We start from the raw sequence: 14713 nt of genomic DNA on the forward strand, positions 1-14713 counted from the left end.
GTCCTGCTGTAAACTTTGACAGCCCTCCACACTATCCATAACACCCCCAACCTTTGTATCATTAGCAAATTTACTAACCCTTCCCTCCATTTCCTCATCCAGGTCATTTATAAAAATTCACAAAGAGTCAGGGTCCCAGAGCAGACCCCTGAGGCACTCCACTGGGGACTGACCTCCATTCCGAATATGACCTGTCTACAACCACTCTTTGCCTTCTGTGGGCAAGCCAGTTCTAGATCCACAAAGCAATGTTTCCTTGGATCCCATGCCTCCTTACTTTCTCAATAAGCCTTGCATGGGGTACCTTATCAAATGCCTTGCTGAAATCCATATACACTACATCTACGGCTCTACCTTCATCAATGTGTTTAGTCACATCCTCAAAAAATTCAATCAGGCTCATAAGGCACTTTGACAAAGCCATGCTGACTATTCCTAATCATATTATGCCTCTCCAAATGTTCATAAATCCTGCCTCTCAGGATCTTCTCCATCAACTTACCAACCACTGAAGTAAGACTCACTGGTCTATAAATTTCCTGGGCTATCTCTACTCCCATCTTGAATAAGGGAACAACATCTGCAACCCTCCAATCCTCCAGAACCTCTCCCGTCCCCATTAATGATGTAAAGATCATCGCCAGAGGCTCAGCAATCTCCTCCCTCGCCTTCCACAGTAGCCTGGGGCACATCTCGTCTGGTTCCGGTGACTTATCCAACTTGATGCTTTCTCAAAGCTCCAGCACATTAATATCTACATGCTCAAGCTTTTCAGTCTGCTGTAAGTCATCCCTACAATTGCCAAGATACTTTTCCATAGTGAATACTGAAACAAAGTATTCATTAAATACCTTTGCTGTCTCCTCCGGTTCCATACACACTTCTCCACTGTCACACTTGATTGGTCCTATTCTCTCACGTCTTATCCTCTTGCTCTTCACATACTTGTAGAATGCCTTGGGGTTTTCCTTAATCCTGCCCACCAAGGCCTTATAAAGCTGTCTTCTTTTAAGCTCGTCTCGCTGTTCTAACTGGCTGACGCCCTTGCGCTTGTGCAGTCGTGCCCCAATCAAACTGCTGAAGAAATAAAGATGTCGTTTCAGGGTACTTGGGGCCACATGATAAAATAGACTGTAGTCAGCATGACTTCTTTCAGGGAAAATCTTGCTTGAGAAATCTGTTGGAATTATTTGAAGAAATAGCAAGCAATGTAGACAAAGAAGACTCAGTGAATGTTGTGTACTTGGATTTTCAGAAGCCCTTGGACAAGGTGCCACAAGAAATTGCTTAACAACTTAAGAGTCCTTGGTATAACAGGAAATATTCTAACATGGATAAAACTGTGTCTGATTAGCAGGAGGCAAAGAGTGGGCATAAAGGGAGACTTTTATGGTTGGCTGCTCGTGACTAGTGGTGTTCCACAGGGGTCTGTGTTGGGTCTGTTCCTTTTTACGTTATATGTCAATGATTTGGTTGACGGAATTGATGACTTTGTTGCCAAGTTTGCAAACAATATGAAGATAGGCGAAGGGGCAAGGAATGTTGAGGAAGCAGAGAGACTACAGGAGAGACAGATTAGGAGAATGGGCAAAGAGGCTGATGGAATACAGTGTTGGGAACTGTAGGGTCATGTACTTTGGTAGAATAGGTAAAAGGTTAGACTATTTTCTAAATGGAGAGAATATTCAAAAATCTGAGGTGCAGTGGGATTTGGGAGTCCTCATGCAGGATTCCCTGAAGGTTAATTTGCAGGTTGAATTGGTGATGAGGATGACAAATGCGACATTAGCATTCATTTTGAGATTACTGGAATATAAAAGCAAGGATGTAAGTTGAGGCTTAATAAGGTCTCATTTGGAGAATTGTGAGCAGTTTTTGGCCCTTATCTAAGAAAGGATGTGCTGATGTTGAAGAGGGCTTAAAGGAGGCTCACAAAAATGATTCTGGGATTGAAAGGCTTTACATATGAGGAGTGTTTGATGGCTCTGGTCCTGTGCTCATTGGAATTCAGAAGGAGGGGGTGACCTCATTGACACCTATCTATCAAATAGTGAGAGGCCTCAATTAAGTGAATGTGGAAGGAATGTTTCCTATGCTGGGAGAGTCTAGGACCATAGGATGTAGCCTTAAAATAGAAAGGCGCCCTTTTAAAATAGAAATGAGAGGAATTTCTTTAGCCAGAGAGTGGTGAATCTGTGGAATTCATTGCCGCAGGTGACTGAGGAAGCCAAATCTTTATGTATATTTAAGGCAGAGGTTGATAGATTCTTAATTAGTCTGGGCATGAAGTGATTTGAGGAGAAGGCAGGAGATTGAGGCTGAGAGGGAAATGGATGAACCATGATGAAATGGCAGAGCATACTGGATAGGCCAAATGGCCTAATTCTGCACCTATATCTCAGGTCTTATGGGGATACAGAGTAAATCTTAGATAGTTGAAGTATTTACAAATCAAATAACATTCTCCAAATACTTTTCCAGTATTTTTGTGAATAAATGAAGAGTATATTGAAAGGTATTCCTTAAAGTATCACAAAATAATTCGTACTAACTATTCTGCAGATGCTTGACATTTCTTTGAGTAACACACAAAATGCTGGAAGAACTCAGTTGATCAGGCAACATTTATGGAAAGGAATAAAAAAAATCCGTGTTTCAGATCAAGACCCTTCATGGGTCCAGGTGAAGGGTCTTGGCCTGAAACGTTAACTCTTTATTGTCCCCATAGATGCTGCCTGACCTGCTGAGTTCTTCCAGCAGTTTGTGTTGGTTACTCAAAGTAATTTTCATTTTGACTTCTGCTTTCTTGAAATTATCTGTAAAATCATAAAATCTGCCATATCCTCTTAAAAATTCAGTGCTGCACATGGTTCTATCTTGTGGGGAATATTGTATTCATTTTTGTCAGGATGTTTTAAAAACTTGTATGTGGGGTGAGTTTGATTAGACTTGCACTGTCAAAAAGTTGTCATGCTCAGTTAAGCATCAAATGGGCAGACTTTCTTCTGACTCAGTGACTGGAATGTTATCATGAATTATCAGTGCTGACGCCAGCCATCATATTTATAATTCAATCAAAAGAGCTTCTGATTTTGTCCATTAATACTGTGTTTCAATCTAAATTATTTGTACAGAATTTCAATAGCTTTGTGCTGTCGTCTTGCCCGGAGTGTTATGAGAGCTCTGTCGTACCTGCAAAGCAAACATTCATTTGGTTTATATTTGTATTGTGTGGCTTATAGCTTTTATAACATTTAATATTCAGAATTTATTTCTTTTAGTCATAAACACGCATGGACCTTCATACACAAATTGCTAGAGGAACTCAGCAAGTCAGGCTACTCTTTACTTGTGCTGCTCATTTTAGGTGCATTTTGAATTATACTTTTATTATTTGTAATATTTTGTTTTATGTGCTATGTGTGATACATGAATTGTGAGTGCACTGTGGTCCAGGGGAACGTAGTTTCATTTGGTTGTGTATGTGTACAGTTAGGTGACAATAAATTTGAACTTGTACTATATCTATGGAGGGGAATGAACAATCAACATTTTGGGCCACAGCCCTTCATCAGGGATGGAAGGGGGTGAGGGGAAGAAGCCAGAATGAAAGGGGAGGAGGAGGAGCATGAACTGGCAGGTGAGAGGTGATTTCAAGTGAGATGTAAGTAGTAAAAAAGGGAATTATGTGACCAGCTGGGAGGTGTTAGTAAGGAGGGCTAAGAACTGAAGAAGGAGGATATCTGATAGGAATGATCATGGAGTAAAGTGAAGGAGGAATGAACCAATGGGACGTGAGGAGAGGCAATTTGGCAGTTGGAGATGAAAAGATCCAGAGTTGACAGAAGGCCAGAATGGGGTGTCCAAAAGGAAGACAATGACTTAAGATGAAGGAAGGTGGGAGTGGGCGGGAATCCTTACCAAAGGAAAAGGTCCAGATGGAAGCGATAGAAGACCTCGGTGTCATGGCAGATGTAGAGCTCATTGAGGTATGGTTGTGGGGGGGGGGGGGCAAAGATTAAAGACCCTGTAGAGGATAGAACATCCCACCTCACAGAAGATAGCCAGAGGGGATGGTGAAGACACAGCAGACATTGGAACTAGAATTGGGATGGTAGACAGTATTTGAGGTTTGGTAGGGCCAAGGAGATTGGTGTGGGAGGAAGAGGAGGGCAAGAGGAAACATAGGAGACAAGAGGTGGGTGGGGAGTAGTGTTGGAAAAAGGGAAACAGTAGGACCCAATGGTGCTGTGAGAACTGTTGACTTCAGGGTGGCCAGGGCTGAGGTCAGAGTCAGAGATTTGTCTGATCAACAGATGTCGCAATAGCCACAGCTCTACACACCATTCACACATCTGGAGAAGAAGGATGCTTATGTGAGAATGCTGCTCGTGGACTACAGTTCAGCATTCAACACCATAATACCATCCAGGCTCGACAAGAAACTCAGAGACCTCAGCCTTCAGCCTGCCTTATGTAGCAGGATCCTAGATTTCCTGCCAGATCGCTGGCAGCCAGTAAGAGTGGGTTCCCTCACCTCTTTCCCCCCCGCCCCTCAACACAGGTGCCCCTCAGGGCTGTGTCCTAAGCCCCCTCCTTTACTCTCTGTATACCCATGACTGTGTGGCCACCCACAGCTCCAATCTGCTAATTAAATTTGCTAACGACACTACGCTGATGGGCCTAATCTCAAATAAAAATGAGACAGTCTACGGAGAAGAAGTCACCCGACACAGTGACGTCAAGAAAACAACCTGTCCCTCAATGTTGCAAAAACAAAGGAGCTGGTTGTGGACGGGAGGAATGGAGACAGGCTAGCCCCTATTGACATCAATGGATCTGGGGTTGAGAGGGTGAACAGCTTTAAGTTTCTCGGCATAAACATCACCGAGGATCTCACATGGTCTGTACATATCGACTGTGTGGCGAAAAAGACACAACTGTGCTTCTTTCACCTCAGATGGTTGAGTAAGTTTGGTATGGGCCTCCAAACCCTAAGAACTTTTTATAGGGGCACATTTGAGAGCATCCTGACTGGCTGCACCACTGCCTGGTATGGGCACGGTATTTCCCTCAATCACAGGACTCTGCAGAGAGTGGTGCGGACAGCCCAGCACACCTGTAGATGTGAACTTCCCACTATTCAGAATATTTACAAAGACAGGTGTGTAAAAAGGGTCCGAAGGATCATTGAGGACCTGAGTTACCCCAACCACAAACAGTTCCAGCTCCTACCATTCGGGAAACGGTACTGCAGCATAAAACCCAGGACGAACAGGCTCCAGGACAGCTTCTTCCACCAGGCCATCAGACTGCTCAATTCATGCTGAGGCGACTATATTTCTATGTTAGATTGACTATCCTGTTGTACATAATATTTATGATAGATTACTATAAATTGCAATTTGCATGTTTTAGATGGAGACATAACGTAAAGTTTTTACTCATGTATATGAAGGATGTAAGTAATAAAGTCAATTCAATTCAGATGGCCAGGTAATTGCAGATATACAGCTTTAATCTAATCTTCCATTTGTTACTTTGGAAATTGCTTTCTGATGCCCCAGACTACCATATTGTATGGAGGAGCCCTTGAGCAAGCTTTGGCCTGTAGGACGAGTTATTTAGGCTGGAAATCCTGTGACTTTCAGTTCTATTCCACCAGGCTGCTTGGAAAACTAAGCATCTTTAATTGTGTTGTCAGTAGTTTACAGGACTCCCAGAAAAGCCATAGGTTGTTTTGTTGGAATGCCTGGCAGGAGTGAACATAGAACATTGAACATTACAGCACAGTATAGGCCTTTCACCTTAAGAAATTATGCTGATCTTTTAACCCAGTTCAAGATTAATCTTAACACGATCACCTCACATAGCCCTCCATTTTTCTTTCATACATGTACCTTAGAGTCTCTGAAATCTCCCTAATGTAGCTGCCTGTATTCCACTGACAGTGCATTCCATGCATTCACCACTTTCGAGGTAAAAAAAAACTGACCTCTGACTTCCCCTGTATACTTTCCTCTAGTCACTTTAAAGTCATACCCTCTTATATTAGCCACTCCCATGCTGGCTGTCCACTTTAGTAATCTTGTACACCTCTAAGTTACCTCTCATCCCCTTCACTCCACAGAGAAAAGCTTGCCCAACCTTTTCTCATAAGCCATGTTCTCCAATCCAAGCAGAATCCTGGTAAATCTCCTTTGCACCCTCATAAAGCTTCCACATCCTTCCTGTAATGAAGTGACCAGAACTGAACACAACACTCCCAAGAGTGGTCTAAGTAGAGTTTTATAGAGCTGCAGTTTGATGGGAGATCTCGACTCTCTCTGTTGTTCACCCTGTCCCTGGGGCAAAGTGACATAACACAATGCTGAAAGCTTTATGCCAGGTTCAGGAATTTGGAACCCAGTGATGAAATATTCACCGTCCAAGTTGGAATCATTCCAATCTTGTGGGCCTCGAGTTCATATGCAACTCCAGATACAGCTTAACAATGGGTTGTGAAGTCTAACATTGGGTGCTGTGGTTGGACACAGGTCATTGAATATTTATTAGTGCTATTACTGAACAGTATTACTCAGCACAGGTTTGTCAAGAACATTGGAGTAGCATTTACTGGATAACAAAGATACACCACTGGTGAGGATGGATCTCAGTGGCTTAAACTGAAATTACAAAGTGCTCTTTTGATGAACTGTTATAGAGCTGTAGAATTATTTGAAATGCCAACATTGGCCTGGGCACTTTACTAGAATTTAGTCCTATTAAAGGCAAACGTACAGAAACTTGAAATATAGTTATTATTACATGTCAGCTAGAACCAGATGAGCAGAGATAAAGCATTTGGCCCTCTTCCTGCCATGTTCCCTTATCTCTTGCAAATAAAACATATCATTCCCTGAGCTAAATCATTGATACAGATTAATACCTGAAATCCAAGCATCAATTCTCACCAATAACAACTGGAGAACGATTCTTTTATTTGTACTCCATTTTTCTGTTTGCTAACTGTCAATTAAGCTAATAAATTGCCCCAAATTTTGCGTTTACCAGCCTCCATCATGGAACTTTCCAAAAGCTTATTGAAAATCCAGATAGGCCAATGGTTTCCACTTCATCTGTTCAGTCTGTCCTCAGGGATACAGTGACCACAGTGCATCTTAACATCATTTTCATTTCCTTCCTTTCTACTTTCTTGAATAATGTGAGTATTTGCTACCCTCCATTCTGTAGGAACCATTCAAGGTTGCAGAACCTCGGAAGATGATCATTATCTTTGTAGCCACCTCTTTCAAAGATATGTACGTCATGAGTTCATCAGTATAGGTGCTCATTAGAGACATAGAATCATAGAGCACTACAGCACAGAAGCAAGCCTTTCTGCACATTTAGTCCATGCTAAACTGTTATTCTCTTCGACCTGCACCTTCAGCTGCTTTTTTATACTGGCTGCCTCCCCACTTTCTTTCTAGTCCAGATGGAGGGCTTTGACCTGAAATGTTGTCTGTCTCTTCCCTTTCATAGATGCTGCCTGACTCATTCAGTATCTCCAGTTACTTTGTGTTTTGCTCTAGATTTCCAACATATGCATTCTCTTATATCTCCCTCTGGTATGTGGTGGGCTCCGCTACATGAGGAAAAGTTAGGTAGATTGCAGTTGTATTCATACAGCTTAAAATAATGAGAGGAGGTCAGGCTATGGTCACTAGGACCATGAGGTGGGAAAATGTTTGAGAATAAGGAGTAGGCTGTTTAAGACTGACATGAGGAAAAGAGGATGGTGAGCCTGTGGAGTTCTCTATTTAGGATGTCTGTGGAAGCTCAGTGGTGGTGCTCATTCATAACAGAGCTTGGTAAATTCCAGGGTATCAAGAGAACATTAAATGGAAAATCCCACTGAGTTTGAAGCCATATTCTTAATGAATAGAAGCCATATGTTCTTGAACACAAGCCACTCTTGCTTGTGTTCGTTCAGTTCTTCCAGCTGGACCAATGATCACAGGAGTGTCTTTTCTCCCTACTTTGAACCCTTATATAGAGGTGGACCATCATCTTCATGATTAGCAAGCCAGGATGGGAGTAAGCCTTTACTTTTCCATCTAGAGCACTATGGCAGGAGCAGACTGGCACAGTCCTAAATGGATTCCGAGGATGATAGTGGAATGCTACTTGCCTGGCCCGGCCCTGAGTCACAGCTGCCTGCTTTTTGCCTTGCTTGTGCCTTGGTAGTTCTGGCTGTCACTCTCCTGACTGGATGTCTAGGTTATCTTTCATTATGCACAGTTTTCAGACCTTCTCAACTTCAATCCATTGTTATTGTCAAGCCACCAGTTTTGATTAGCAAAACAAGTGTTTACTTTTGGAAATTGTGGGGCATTTGTATGGAGCTCTCCTTTGGGATCTTGTAAAGTTTGTCTGCCATCTGTTGCACCTATTTGCATTTCTGGCAGTATTAATGTCACAGGCCAGTGAACATCATGCACATGAAGTGAGGAAACAGGACTAATCCAAGATACTAACATTAAGTCAGAATATTGGAGATTTGTGTGACAACATCAAATAAAACATATCTCAGGATTCAAATAAACTATGTTAAACAACTGTCTTGGATTCAGTGTGTTCTGATGACTAAACTGCTGTTGACTCTGAATACCTTCAGGACAATTAATGAACAATAGCTGGTAAGTTGGTAGTGTTGTTCATATTGTGAAGAATATGTGACTTATGGCTGTAACGTGCAAACTGCAGCAGAAACCCTCAACATTTAAAGTTAAGTTTTGAATGAGTGTTATTTTCAAATGAAACCAAGACAGTGGTTTTATTAATGCTTTGCATATTGCATAATTTAATTTTAGTTTGTGACTATATTTGATGTTTATCTGTCTACAGCATGTGATGAATGGACCGTGCTGCCTACACCTGATCTTCCTCATGACGTGAATCGGTTTGGTCACTCGGCTGTATTCAGTAATGGGTAAGGGAATGAGATTTTACACACTCTTCACAGCAGCAACCAAGGTATTCTCTGTTTAAAATTGGAAATATTTGAATATTATGAGGGCTTTTCTTGTACAAGGTTGATGTTTGGGCAAAGGCCAAAGAACTCTATCTCTTCTAGCTTCAAAATAACACTATGGTACTTTGGAGAATGTGTATTTTTTAAACTATGTTAAAGTCACAGAATGTTACAGTGTAGAAACAAGCTCTTTGGCAAATCTAGTATCGATTTTTTTTTCTGCCTAGTTCCATGTACCTGCTCCCAGACCATACTTAAGGATTAGCTTGATTTGTCACATGTGATTTGAAACATACATTGAGATTCGTTGTTGTGTCAACGACCAGCACATTTGGAGGATTGTGGGTGGGGGCAGTCTGCAAATGTTGCTACGCTTCCAGTGCCATCATAGCAATCTGTAGCTTTAATGTGACTCGGACACCGCAGTATTAAACAGACACGTTTATTCACCAGACTTCCATTTTACAAAACCCCCGCGTTCTGACGTCATACGCACTCTGACCTACGAATACTCCACATAATACATTACATCCCCCTTCTCAAGTTTTTTTTTACAATACTGTGAATTACCAAAACAATGCCTCTAGGTATGACTTTCTAACATTACAACAGCCATGACATAAACTAATAAAAATCTTAACTTATACTGTATTCTACATTGTATCTTACAATACTAACAGCAGTATATTTTCTTTTACTAACATAGACTAATAAACCTTTTATTTCACACCTTGGAATTTATAACATGTGTGATTTTTGTCTCAAACTGTGCGAGACTGTAGGTAGATCTAGTCTCTGTATCTAGCTGGAAGTTTGACTTGTCTCCCAAACCTTGTGCGATAGAACTGTTACTGTGCTTGTCCTTCAGAGTCAGTCTCTCGAGCAACCTCTGTGTCTGCATTTCCACCTCAGTCTGTCTGCGCCGAACATTCACCGTCATTGCATCGTGGGGTTTCGTCACACCCCTCACTCTTGGTGTCTTTTGTTTCCATGTCTGTATCCATGGAAATGTCCTGTGTATCTGTACGTGGAAACACCCTCTCACCTGTCTTCAGCAGATGCTTCCTGTTCCTCCTGTAGACTCTTGCATCCGGTGTGCGAACTATGAAGGATCTTGGTTGCTGATGCCTGTTCACAACCACAGCTAGCTGCCAAGTGTCTCCTCTCTGTATTCTGACATTTTCACCAATATGCAGATCTGGTAACTGTCTTGTATGTCTGTCATAGTAGCTCTTTTGCTTTATTTGCTTGTACATTAGCTTGTCATGTACTTGAGCATTACCTTCAGGAGTCAGTAGAGTTGTGGATGTTGGCAGCTTGGACTTCAGATGACGTCCCATCAACAGCTGTGCAGGAGAGAACCCCACACCTTCAATCGGTGTGTTGTGGTATTTAAGCAGAGCAATGTAAGGGTCACCGTTGCTGCTTTGTGCCTTCTTGAGCATGTTCTTCACAGTTTGTACAGTTCTCTCTGCTTGTCCATTAGACTGAGCGTGCCCAGGACTGGAAGTAACATGTTGAAATTCCCAGCTTTCTGAAAACTCTCTAAACTCACCACTGGCATATTGTGGACCATTGTCACTGACGACAATATCTGGAATACCATGTCTTGCAAATGTCGACTTCATTGCGGTAATGACACCTTGACTGGATGTGTCACTTAACTTGGTGATTTCAGGATATTTTGAATAGTAGTCCACACAAAGCAGATATTCTGCACCATTGTAGCGAAAGAGATCTGTGCCAAGCTTCTCCTATGGTCTTCCTGGTAGTGGATGGGGAAGCAAAGGCTCTCTTGGATTGCTGTTTTTATTTTCATTACAAACAGCACATTGAGACACAATGTCCTCTATCTGAGTTGACATACCTGGCCAATAGAGAATGTCCCTTGCTCTTTCTTTACATTTCACTATCCCCAGGTGTGACTCATGAATTCTGTTGAGCATTTCCTGTCTCATTTGATTTGGTACTATCTTTGAACATTAGTCCTGATGCATAGCTAATTTCCTCTTTAAATGTCCAGTATTTCTGTATTTCTTTTGGAACATCTTTTCTTTCTGTTGCCATCCATTCATTGTAATGTCTCTTAGCATTTGCATTTCAGGATCTTCTGCAGTCGCTTTCCTGAACATGTTCAACTTCTCCTCAGAAATAGGTAGCTGAGGTGTAACCCAGTTGACCTCCAGCTCTCTTCCTAGCAACTCTTCCTTTTGCTCTTTGAGGTAAGCACGGCTCAAAGCATCTGCGATGTGCAGTTCTTTTCCTGGCTTATAGGTGACTGTGAGAGTGTACCTCTGTAGCCTGAGAAGCATCCTTTGCAGCCTCATTGGAGCTTGATGAAGTGGCTTTTTGAAGATGCTCTCAAGTGGTTTGTGATCACTCTCAACCTGGATTTCTTTGCCATATACATGCTGGTGGAACTTCTCACACCCATAAACTGTGGCAAGTAATTCCTTCTCGATTTGAGCATATCGGCGTTGACAGTCCGTAAGTGCTCGTGATCCATATGCCACAGGCCTCCCATCCTGCAGTATAACAGCTCCTATTCCTTCCGAACTGGCATCCACAGACATTGTCACCGGTTTATTGACATCATAGAACTTGAGTGCTGGTGCATTGGTAACCAACTGCTTCAATGTGTCAAAACTTTTCTTTTGTTCATCTTCCCAATGCCATTCAGTGTTGCTCTCTAGTAGCTTTCGAAGTGGAGCACTGACCTCCGATAAGTTGGGAATGAACTTGGCAAGATACTGTATCATGCCCATGAACCTCAAAAGTCCTTGCTTGTCTTCAGGTGGTGGTAGCTGTACCACAGCCCTGACCTTTTCATTATCTGGTTTTAGCCCATCAGCGCTGAGTACGTGACCTATGTATTTGATCTCTGTAGTTCTGATCCTACGTTTACTTTTGTTCCGTTTTAGGCTGTACTCACGTGCTCTCTCCAGAAGCTTCCTCAATCTCTGATCGTGCTCCTCAATGGTGTCACCCCATATCAGCAAATCATCAATGATACTGACCACTCCCTCCAGGCCTTCAATCATTTGTGCCACTGACCTCTGGAATACCTCTGATGCAGAAGAAATCCCAAAGGGTAGACGCAGGAAACGATATCTCCCTATGGGCGTGTTGAAAGTGCATAATTTGGAACTTTCTTCATCCAGCTTGATCTGCCAGAAACCTTGATTTACATCCAATACTGAAAAGTATTTTGCATTAGGCATGCGGGAGACAACCTCTTCAACCGTGAGCAGCGGATAGTGCTCTCTTTTGATGGCTCGGTTGAGATCTTGTGGATCCATGCAAATCCTAATCTTTTTCTCTGTGACCACTGTCACCATATTATTCACCCAGTCGGTCAGTTCTATTTGTCTTGTTATGACTCCCATCTGTTCCATTCTTTTTTTTTAATTAGTTTTTTTAATACGTTTTCTACATAACTACAGATAAAAAAAACCCCAAATCAAAATGAAGGACATTGATACAGTGCAAAAAATAAGCATACAATAACAATCTGATACAGAGAAAGATAATTGAAACAGCACCCAAATTGAAGACAAGTAAAATTAGTGTCCTCCCCAAGCCCCACAACACAAAACAAAAAAAGGAAACTCCAGACCACCCACAACACAATATAGAGAATATAAATCAGGACAATCAAACCCCCAAACTGTGAATACACTTAGCAACAGAAGATATTAATGCCTACTACCAAAAGAAAAAGGAGCTGAAAGCAAGGGACCGAAAAAAAAACCTTAGTTAGGAGGAAGGTTATGAAAGTACTCAATAAAAGGTCCCCAGACCTTATGGAACTTTAAGTCCGAATTAAGAATTGAATAATGAATTTTTTCAAGGTCCAAGCAGGCCATAATATCATTAAGCCATTGAGCATGCGTGGGCGGGGCAACATCTCTCCATCTAAGAAGGATTAAACGTCTAGCCAGGAGATGATAATATTCGACACTTAGACGAACTCAGACGTAAATCTGTCTCACCCCAGAAACCGAACAGAGCAATTAAAGGGTTTGGTTCTAGGTGGTGATTCAGAATATATGATAACGTTATAAAGACATTTTTCCAAAATTTCTTCAAGCTAGGACAAAACCAGTACATATGAATGAGAGAGACCTTGCCCCTTTTGCATTTATCACAAAGCGGACTGATGTTAGGGTAAAATTGAGATAGTTTAGATTTAGACATATGGGCTCTATGAACAATCTTAAACTGTAAGAGGCCATGGTGAGCACAAGGAGAGGTTGTATTAACCGATTTGAGAATCGAGTCCCAAGTCTCATCAGATAAGGAGGTATTTAAATCCTGCTCCCATGCCATTTTAATTTTATCCACAGGGGCACGTCGTAAGGCTGCTAATTTATCTTGAATACTTGATATTAAGCCTTTACCTAGTGGATTAATGGAGAGGAAAAAGTCCATAACATTTTTCTCAGGCATTTCAGGGAAGTTAGGAATTAAAGGAACAATAAAGTGTCGAATTTGGAGATATCTAAAAAAATGAGCATTGGGCAGATTGAACTTAGCAGAGAGCTGTTGGAAAGAAGCGAAGCGATTATCAATAAAAAGATCTTCAAAATGTCTAATGCCCTTCCTATACCAATCATGGAATGCTGAGTCATACGTAGTGGGTAGAAAAAGGTGATTATGTACGACAGGGCTAGAAACGGAAAAACCATGGAAACCATAGAATTTCCTAAACTGAGCCCAAATACGCAAAGTGTGTCTAACAAGAGGATTAACTATTAATCTGGACAAACTACTAGGGAGTACATAGCCAAGAAGTGCAGAGATAGATAGTTCTTTAGTGGAGCTCAACTCCATTGCCACCCAATTAGGGCACTTGGGTTGGCCATGGAAAAAAGACCAAAAGGTAGCACAACGTATATTGGCTGCCCAGTAATATAAACAAAAGTTAGGTAAAGCCATGCCACCCTCTTTTTTAGGTTTTTAGAGATGGACGTTATTAATTCTAGAGTGCTTATTCTTCCACAGATATGACAAAATAATAGAGTCTAAGGAATCAAAAAAAGATTTAGGAATAAAAATTGGGATTGATTGAAATAAGTATAAAAGTTTAGGAAGAACATACATTTTAACAACATTATTACGACCTACCAAAGACATAGATAGAGGTGACCATTGTACCAGACTCTGTTTTATAGTATATGCAAGGTTGGCAAAATTTTCACGAAAGAGATCTTTAAACTTCCTTGTGACTGTAATCCCAAGATAGGTAAATTGATTATGGACTACTTTAAAAGGGAGATCACGAAATGTTAATTCTTGTGCTTCTTTATTAATTGGGAAAAGTTCGCTCTTATGCAAATTAAGTTTATAGCCAGAGAACTGGCTAAACTGGTCAAGAAGTGAAAACATTGGAGGTAAGGATGTAGACGGATTTGAAAGAAAAAGTAATAAGTCATCAGCATAAAGAGAAACTTTATGCTCAACACCCCCTCTCCAGATCCCGGTCAATTCAGGACAATTTCAAAATGCTATCGCCAAAGGTTCCATAGCCAAATCAAAGAGAAAGGGACTTAAAGGGCATCCCTGACGGGTACCACGTTTGAGGTTAAATAACTGGGAAGTTCTACACGCTTCTTGTATAGTTCAGGATTCTTAGTTTGAGCATACAGTTGATCCAATCGTTTAATCTGGTTAATGAGGTCTAATCGATCTGCACAG

The 14713-nt window shown here is 41.5% G+C and overlaps 1 protein-coding gene across 4 annotated transcripts in view; it reads left to right on the top strand.

The window, feature by feature from the left end:
- The window catches only part of atrn (attractin), a 414604-nt gene that overhangs the window by 174603 nt on the left and 225288 nt on the right, over positions 1-14713 (top strand). For all 4 annotated transcript variants that reach the window (XM_073042130.1, XM_073042131.1, XM_073042132.1 and 1 more), the window contains exon 11: positions 8890-8974. In XM_073042130.1, the coding sequence (XP_072898231.1) occupies positions 8890-8974 (85 nt within the window). The remainder of the gene's footprint in view (positions 1-8889; positions 8975-14713) is intronic.

This window comes from Hemitrygon akajei, chromosome 4 (assembly GCF_048418815.1).
Source record: "Hemitrygon akajei chromosome 4, sHemAka1.3, whole genome shotgun sequence".
Classification (NCBI taxonomy): domain Eukaryota; kingdom Metazoa; phylum Chordata; class Chondrichthyes; order Myliobatiformes; family Dasyatidae; genus Hemitrygon; species Hemitrygon akajei.